At 39.5% G+C, this 9,696-nt stretch overlaps 1 protein-coding gene across 1 annotated transcript; it reads right to left on the reverse strand.

Annotated features, from left to right (window-relative positions):
* Window positions 1-6,083: 6,083 nt before the first annotated feature.
* On the reverse strand, window positions 6,084-7,256 carry LOC121729064. The gene has a single exon (XM_042117452.1). The coding sequence runs from the start codon at window positions 7,254-7,256 to the stop codon at window positions 6,084-6,086; it is 1,173 nt and encodes a 390-aa protein (XP_041973386.1).
* Window positions 7,257-9,696: the final 2,440 nt, after the last annotated feature.

The following is a 9,696-nucleotide window of genomic DNA, read 5'->3' on the forward strand; positions in this document are numbered from 1 at the left end:
TCTATTTGTTAAAAGGTTTTATAATTTACGATAATGGAAAGGTTTTTCTGTTTGTATAAAGAATGGTAAATGGCCTGAATCAATTCCGTTAAGTGCTTTTCAACACAGCTTTATAACAAGTAGTGGTTGGAATAGCAACGACGGAAGCTTTTAAGAATAAGCTTGATAATATTACGTGTATCGAGTATAATAATATTATTAGTGTAGATGTAGAAGCCCGGTAAGTCAACTTAAGAAAGGAGATATTGTTAAATATTTGCATCAAAGATATATTATTATGTCGAAAGAATATCTAATAATCGGCCAAGTGAGAGTCGGACTTGCGCACAAAGGGTTCCGTACCACTAAAAAGCAAAAATAAGAAAAAAATGAGTGCGTCTATATGGGAGCCCGCCTCAATTATTAATTTTATTCAAATTTTATTATTTATTAAAGTGAAAAAAAAACTGAGTATTTTGTGAACATTTCAGGTGGCACCTTTTGTTATCATTAATAACAAGGAAAAAATGTTTAAAAAATCACGTTTGTTATATGGGAAGCCCACCTTAAATATTAAATTGATTTTGTTTTTAGTATTTGTTATTATAGCGGAAACAGAAATACATAATCTGTGAAAATTTCAACTCTCTAACTACGTTACGCTACGTTCTTGAGTTACAGCCTGGAGACAGACAGAGAGACGGACAGAAGGACAGACATCGAACTCTCAGTAATAGGGTCCCGTTTTTACCCTTTGGGTACGGATCCCTAAAAAGCAACCTAAAATTAAGTGGGCCCGCAGTACATTTATTTTTTAGTATGTGTTTTAAACAAGAGCTGTCAAATGACTATGCCACAAATAATGTGGCTATGCGTTGCTAAGAAATATCTAAAAAATAAACTACCTAATTCCAACGAACTATGCTTTATTATTTAATCGGGAATATAAAATATGATCACTGAACAAATACTTACATAACATAACATAACTTATCATACATTAACTCCATAGTTAAGTATTTGTTGCATTGGCCATTGGTCGATGGTCATTGTGTCGAAAATGTAGAACTTCGTAGCACGCTACGAGATCTAGTTACGTCGTGTCGTAGAATTCTACGAAGTGTACGTGCGTAGCCAGTAGCTAATTAAAAAAAAGGTTGTTTTGCCAAGCTGCAGAAAACTACTGTTTACTAACTTTTTTGTAGGTACTTACATTTTATACTGGTCTCTACGGTCTACCAAAAAACTAGATCAAAATCGGTCCACCCGTTTGGATGCTACGATGCCACGGACAGATACACACAGACAGACAGACAAACAGACAGACAGACGGACACGTCAAACTTATAACACCCCTTTTTTTGTCGGGGGTTAAAAACCACTTACGGCTGCTTAATTATACACTGCCACAAAATTATTAAGTAAATAATATTATTAAGTATAGTTTTCCTGTTAAAAACTAAAAGCCCGTCAATCGGCAATAAACCGAGATTAAAAAAACAATTAGGTTTAATAGATCATTCTTCCACACAGTACCCCGTAATTTAATAATAGCTGTATCACTTTACAACTTTAAAAGCTATATAAAAATTAAAACAATGGAGTCCCCAGTTCACGCGGTAAGCGATCCTATCGCGGGGGGCTAGGGCACACTTTACGATGGCCGCCGAGCACCCGCTATAAAGCATAAACTAACGTAAATAACTTCAATTGTTTGCTGCCTTATTGTTAACTTTAATTACATTTTGAATTAATTTTGTAATTAAAACGGAAGCTAGAGCGCGGCGCGTGAAGTTTAAGTGGCTGGAAACGGATCGACCCGCCCGGAGGGGAGAAGAGAGGGGGAGGGGGGGGGGCTTTTAGATGCAATCTCTGAGTGGATTAATTAATTCTGAGGTACCAGTTATCTACTGTTATCATTTAATAAAGTTGGGTAATACTGGTAATGGGTAATCAGGTTCGGCTCGTCGCATCGTAATCCTTATAGACATTGCGAAAATAAGCTCATTGCGCCTAAACCACTGAACGGATTTCGATGAAAAATGATATAAGGTTTTCGGGAAGGAGCTAGTGTAAAGGAGTGAGCACACTGAGACGGGCCGTGTCGGGGCTCAGCGTGCCGGGGCTCATCGCAAAAATCCGCCTCCATACAATTTGTATGGAAGCGGATGCGCGTATCGCACACTGTGTAGCAGATTTCCGCTTCCATACATATTGTATGGAGGCGGATTTTTGCGATCAGCCCCGGCACGCTGAGCCCCGGCACGGCCCGTCTCAGTGTGCTCACTCCTTAAAAGTACGGTTTCCGTCATACGCTGTTCCGGGCTCCGGCCAGCTTTCAATGTTTCATGAGAGGCCATCAGCCGTATTGAAAATACATTCGGAGCGATTTTGTAAACAGCACTGCTCGTACATTATGCATGAAGCACTCCATTTGCTGATCTGCTCAAAAGTCCTCGCGGCTCGTTACCCGCTCACATCTCATACAAATACTTATCGATCCTAGTATGCGATTTAACTTACATTAGCATCTTTGCATTCTCATGAAAGATAACCAAAAATTGGAACATTCACTTGAATAAATTTATTATTTAATAGAACATTAACCGTTCATTTTATAAAGAAACATCATGAAAAAAACATCAAAATTGGTCCAGAAAGGTCGACACTCACAGAAATATTTTATAATTTGGGGTTGTTATTTTTTTTAATTTAAAAATTGTTAATTTAATATTACAACTTACGAACTTTTTCACATAGTTTATCTAGGTAATATGAGATATGAGATATGTACTATATAATATTCTTAACATCAAAGTATTTAACCTACTCTACCGATGTAATATAATATGACAGAGTAATATTGATTTAGCGGAACCCAGTATTAATGCGCTGAGTGGTGGCCAGATTTCATTTACTAAATGGATCGTAGGTGAAATGTTTATTCTGTCGACGTGGAATATACTACAGAACATTCGAAAGATAGCTCCAAGCTTTTTTCGGAATTGCTTTAAATTATTTCACTTCCAATCCACTATCGGCTACAAATATAAATATAAGTGGGCGACAAAGTTGATAATAATAATTATCCTCGGTAATCATTGGCTTTTTGGAAGTGTGTCCTAAGCTCCTAGCCAAATTTCATTATAATAATTTCAGAAAAACGTACATTCGTATTATTTGTGATATTGTTATATTTAACTACATATTTCATAATAAAAATTATCCACAGCCGAACATAATATAACTTCCTCTTTTTTGGAAGTCGGTTAAAAACAGAGATATGAATACTTCGGCACAGATAAGGTTGATAAGCACAGGAATAAGCTCTCGAGAATATGGCATAATAGTAAGTTTAATAATAATATTATAACATTAAACAACACACAGATGATGTAAGCAAACGAAAAATCAAAGAAATGAACTACAACTTCTGAAACTGAAATACTTCTAATGGGTTTTACTGTACAATCCTGAATGCAACGCGAAAGTATACATAAAAGTGTCGTACGAATAAAAAAAGCACACGTCACCTCTGCGAAGTGAGCGGGATACATTACCGGACTGGAAAAGTTAAAAAGCTTAAATGTATCTCCGACGCGGCTAAAAGTGTCTGACAAAAGTTCGACTTCCATTTTAAAAAGCTCCATTACAAAACATCGGGATCCACTTCCGCTCCGTCGCCACTCGCCGTCATACAATCGAGTGAGGATTTCACTCTGATTCCGTGACGCAGGCCAACTGAGTGCTCATTAATAGCTGCTACACTTTAGAGCCTTCCCTAAGTAATGTTCTAAATTTATTCAGACAAAAATATTGAATATGTTTTTAAGATTCCGTTTTAAGCTTTAAGTTGGGAAGCTATCCTTAAAAGTAATAAAAATCACTCCTTGTTGAGCTTAGAACCTGCAAACATTTCACCCAAAAATACTTCATTACAAAAGGCATAATTAGTTAATCTGAACTAAATCAATGGCATTTTATTAAAGGTATTTATCTATACATTTTGTTTGCAACAGATAATATATCCGGATTTAGAACTTCACTAAAATATTCCGTTTTCATCAGTCACTTATCTTTAAGCAACCAAATCCATTGCAGGTTTTTCTCTCACTCTACGCGACTTCAAACTTGAATTCGTTACATGAATTCATATGAGTACTGCGCTCAAACAATCTTGAGCTACTAATGTTTGTCAAAAGAGTATGGGCACATTTGGACTATCGGTGGCCACTGACGAAATTAGTGTGAAATGAAAGTACTGATATTTAGAAACAACATTTGCTTTGGACGTGTAATAACACGTCCACGTATTTCATTTAGTTTAGAAAATAATAAAATGCGAAATAATGTGATGCATAGAACAATATTGCTTAATAATTATTTATTACTGGGAAATAATAAAACGAGCGAATAAAAACTTACTTTGCGGCTGATGATGAACATAAGTACTCTAGTTTAATAACATGAGCGGTATGAATTTGAGTAAGCGAAAAATAAACTAAACTAACGACTAATATTGATTTATAATAAAATCCAGCGAACGAGCTTACAAAAAGTCGATTGTGATTAATCTACTTATTTCAGATATTAAAATTCTATCCGAGCGACTGTATTACTAAGTGAGCGACTGGAAATACATAACGGGCAACTTCAGTATTAAAGATAGATAAAAATTTTCTAAGTGAGGTTATACATTATGAACTACTAAAAATTTCACTTTGAGCAAAAATTTGTGAGCTGCTTTATTAATGATTATTGGTTACTGATATTCTATTTGAGGCTTGATATTTTAAGGAAAACTACAGATCGTTAAATGCACGAAATCTCAAAAGTCAATAACTAACAGAGATACTTCAAAGGATTTCAAACTTTGATTTGATGGTCCTAAAATATGGATTGTTCTATTTGTAGGACAATCTTACAAAAAATCAGCTAGTTAGGGTTCTGTAAGATTAGAGCTTAGAATCATGCCCAACCATTTTGGTGGTGAGATTAGTTGAGGACGAATAGGTTGGATGAGAAATGATTTTCATCATCATTGTCATGTCGTCGTCATCTAAGGAACTCCGTGTTGGCCCACTACGACTTTTTTGGGTTAAGTTCGAGCTTCGCTGCGCTACGCTCCCGCCTTAGCCATCGTGGTTATTTTTTTGTAAACCACCCACGGTTTGGTTCGACTCATAATTGAAACCAGTTTTTTTTGGTATAGGTTTTTTGTTTTGGAAAAAGTAATTTATTTGGTTTTTTTTATGTTTATGGTCAATAAATTTTTGTGGACCCAAGAAATAGTATGCCTGAGTCCAGATACAGCATTTCGTTGTGTTTCTGCCCAAGTCTCTCCTGTAAAAACTAAAGCAGTGTCATCTGCATATGAATAAACTTTATCGCAACAGGGTTTGTAGTTGCAAAGATTATTTAAATAGACCAGGAAAAAACTCGGGCCTTAAACACTACCCTGTGGGAATGAATTAACAAATAAGATATAAACAGACAAACAAAATATATCCTCGGCCGTTTTGGATGTCGGTTAAACATATTAGTCTGTTATCTTATCCATAAAAACTCGGCAAAGACTCATTTTAAAGCAGCTGACATTCTAAGGTGAGGCAATTGTCAATTAAAGTGTTCAGGTAAAACTGGCCAATAGCGTACAGTAATTTATTTTGACAAATAAGATAGGTTAGGTACGCTTTTTTTTTTTTTTTTTTTAGAGGGGAAATGCTATTATGCATCCCCGGCAGTGCTGGGGAAGACAACCGGGGTATGTGGGACTCGCTGCGGCCGATGAGATGGTAAGTGACCGCAGCTCTACCCACTAAAACCCGACCGTGTTCCTTTCTGCGCCGCTACTCGCAGAACCACGGGAAATGTGGGGCCACCGCAGTTCTATCAGCGGGCGTCTGCCTGGTCGTCGGCAGACACGTCTGATCGAGGGTGTTCAGACACCCTCCAGGCCTAACAGAGACCCTACTAGGGCTTGTTTAGGTCATTCCTCTGTATTTACGTCGCGATGCACTGGAACACATAGTGCGTCGCGACCCGCTCGGGGGCTCTGTACAATGGACATCGGCGTCCCCACACCGATGCCCCGAGCACCCCGGCTATGGCGGAACGTTTCGGTCGTCATTATTGACCCTACGTCGCCTTGGCCGGCTACGTCTTCGAGGGTCGAGCGCCTCCCGCTCGCGTATGCGCTCGGCCTCCTCTTTGGCGGCCATTACATGCTCAGCAAAGTCTTCAACCGCCCTCCATCCTTGATTGCTGCCCAGCATCGAGCGAACCAATGCTGGGAGCGAGGTGTCATATCCGATGGCGGCCGTGAGGGCCGCACGTTGTCCATTCCAAGAGGGACAGACCGATACAGTGTGCTCGGTCGTGTCCCTGTCTTCGTCACAGTGGTGGCATCTTGGGGTCTCTTCCCTTCCGACGATCTCGCACAGGTACCGACCGAAGCACCCGTGCCCGGTCAGCACCTGTGTGAGGCGAAATGAGAGAGTTCCATCCTTGCGATCAAGCCACTGTCTGAGTACTGGGCGGATGGCCAGAACTAAGTCCACGCTGGCTTGCGGCTCTTCTAGCCGCTCTTGCCACAAATCAATTGCCATGTCTCTCGCATCGCTCCTCCACCGACGTACGGCATCTGGTAGGGGGTTGCTGCCCCCCGCGCGGACCGCAGCGCAACGCCAGAATACATCGGCGAGGGCACGCGCATCCAAATCCCAGGGGATGGCCCCCGCGAGCAGGCAAGCCGCATCTTTGGAGATTGTGCGGTAGCCGCGGACTGCCCGGATGGCCATCACCCTTTGTAGTCTTCCTAGCGCGAGACTGTTTTCCTTGCGCAATCGGTCTGCCCAGATCGGCGCCCCGTACATTGCCATTGAGCGCACGACTCCCAAATAAAGTCGCCTGCAACTCAGGCTTGGACCCCCGAGATTTGGGAGCAGTGAGGCCAGGGCACCTGCCGATTTTGACACCTTCGTTTGGAGCTGTTTGAAATGCTCCCTAAAAGTCCATCTTCCGTCCAGGACGAGACCCAGGTAAGTCATAGATGGAGTGACTTTTATCTGGATCCCGCCAACTACTATCTCCAGTCCGGGTGGTGGAGGGTTCCGGGGCCTGTGAAAGCACATAGCCTCGGACTTTTCCAGGGCCACTGTCAGTCCTAGTCCGCGGATCTGACGGACGATCTGAGCGACTCCAGCCGTCGCGCGGACCACTGCCTCATGATATGTCTTGCCGCGGCTGATGGCAAGAGTGTCATCCGCATAACACATTTTCTCGACGCCTGGTATATCGGCGCCAGAGAGCACTTCAGGTTAGGTACGCCTACTTTATCTGATATTCATATTACCAGGAATTACTCAATCGTATAAAAAATAAGCAGGTTAGCAGTTAGATTACTAGATAGCTTGAGAGTTCTCTTATAATAATTAATAATTTATTGGTATTATTAGACGTTCTCACAATAAATTCGCACCGAAATTCGTTTTTGATGAATTTTTCCGTAATAACAATTCTTTCCTGGACCTAAAGTGCCCAATTATCTACATTATAATGACAAATTAATGACCCCATTTATATAAAGTATCAAGAGCATTCGAGGACATTACAAACACGTGGGTACCTCCACACAGGGTGAAGTAAGTAGAATTTGAGAAGAGTTGTAAGGCTTTGGCTTGAAGATAGTGCTTTTAGGCCCTATCCCCGGGGGTGATGCAGTGGGTCCGTGGAGCTTCTTAAAATGTTTTCACTTATGTATATCTGGGAATATATTACCCCTACCCGCGGGTTACTCGAGGCACACTTACTCCTAACACAAAACTGAAGTGACATAAAGCTTTCGCTCGGATCCCGAGTGTATCTTAACTTAAATTTCATTTTGTTTGGAATCTGAAACATCTTGTCTCTTCCATTAGTCACTGTGGGGTACGGTGTAGACGATACACCTAATTATTCTTTAAAAGCTATATCTTTATTTTGAAATAACTACGTAAATAAAATTGTTCTATATGAATAGAATTATAATAATACTGTAATCTAATGTGAAAGTGATGTCAGCCTGCCTACCACATCTTAAAGTGTGAGCCGCTAAACTTATTTTGATCATCTTTGGTGTACTTTGTGTCCTCAGGAAACGTCACAAGATAGCTAAGAATACGGTTCACATGCGTTAAAAAAAGTGAAGCAACTATAAAGTATCAATTTTAGTTGATATCAAGAAGATTATTTAGTTGAAAACCGTAATGATGTAATATTGAGGACTCAGCTTACTCCATAGAGTGATGGTCGAGGATTCTAAGCAATTAAATGAGATTGACATGTCCGGCTCACACACGATATTATCTGTAATTAGTGCTTTAAATAAAGCGTGGCTCGGTCTATTCGCCTTTCGCATAAGCAATTATGTACGATTCAATAATATTTTACCTCCGACGTAACCTTTATGTTGACGGCGGAAGGGTCGCTCTCTGTACCGAGCAACTGTGTACGTAAATGGACGGCATTATCTTTACTGTTCCTTCATTAAGTCGTCGGCGATTAAGGCTCATTAAATTTCATTATGGCATCGGTCCCGCGGCGGCTGGGCTGGCCAAGCCCGAGCCGGATAATCTCCGGCTGTCAGACGCTAATGCGTTTTAGAGTACGTAATTTGAACCGGCGAGATCATTAACGGAGTAATTAAACTAAGTGATAATTGTGCCCTTTGTGAGTCGAAAGTGTTAGTAAATACGTTGACTATGAAAAAAAGGAACAAAATTATAACGCATGTGGACAGTACGACCAAATGTTTGACCAAATGACCAAAAAAATTAAGTGATAATACTTTAGGGTGTGTACGTGTTCCTTGTAGAGAGTTCACTATGAAAATAGCAGCGCTGAAAGACCAAAAATTTTTTTCACTTTTGTAAGGGGAAACTCGCCCATACAAAAATGAAAAAAGTTTTTGTCTTTTAGAGCTGCTATTTTCACAGTGAACTCTCTACAAGGAACACGTACAAACTCTAAAGTATTATCGCTTATTTTTGTTACACCCTGTATTTTGTTGCTTATTAAAAGTTGTACTTATATATTTATATGAAGCATGTTGTTATGGAAATTTCTAAAATAAGGTACTTAAGTTAAAACGAGGACAATTCCTACAAGCTCTTTTAGGCATTGTGCTAAAAATTTTAAATCTCTTCGTATTTATTAACTTAAAATAAATTCTGTCTGAATAAAACTATATTAAGAGGTTTTATATGCGAAATAGATTTATACTCAGGCTTTTAACGATTAGGAAAGTTTTAATTTTGTTGGTAAATGTACCATCGAGGAAATTGATTCCTATAGGCAGTTGACAGATCTACGTCATTTGGTCGGCTTATGTCAATTCAATGTTAGCTGTGATCTGTCGGCTGGGTTTGACGTAACGCGACCAAATTACTTAGGTCCGCCATCTGTCTAGCAATCAACTTCTCTGATAGTACATAATATTATAAAACCTCCATACATTTATTAGCGTATGCAGGTAATTAATATTTAATTTTTTGAGGATTCTACATTTTCTGATCTACAGTGGTTACGAAAAAGCTCATAATATTATACAATATGCTTCTTTTAAGCAAGTTGTTACATCTATTCAAATGTACTCCAGTAAATAAACTTTTTATTATGAATCCTGTCAGACTGTCTTCAGAAAATTAGTAAAACGCAGCGGGGGTTAACTGATTAGGG

This window comes from Aricia agestis, chromosome 7 (genome assembly GCF_905147365.1).
Source record: "Aricia agestis chromosome 7, ilAriAges1.1, whole genome shotgun sequence".
Taxonomy (NCBI): Eukaryota; Metazoa; Arthropoda; class Insecta; order Lepidoptera; family Lycaenidae; genus Aricia; species Aricia agestis.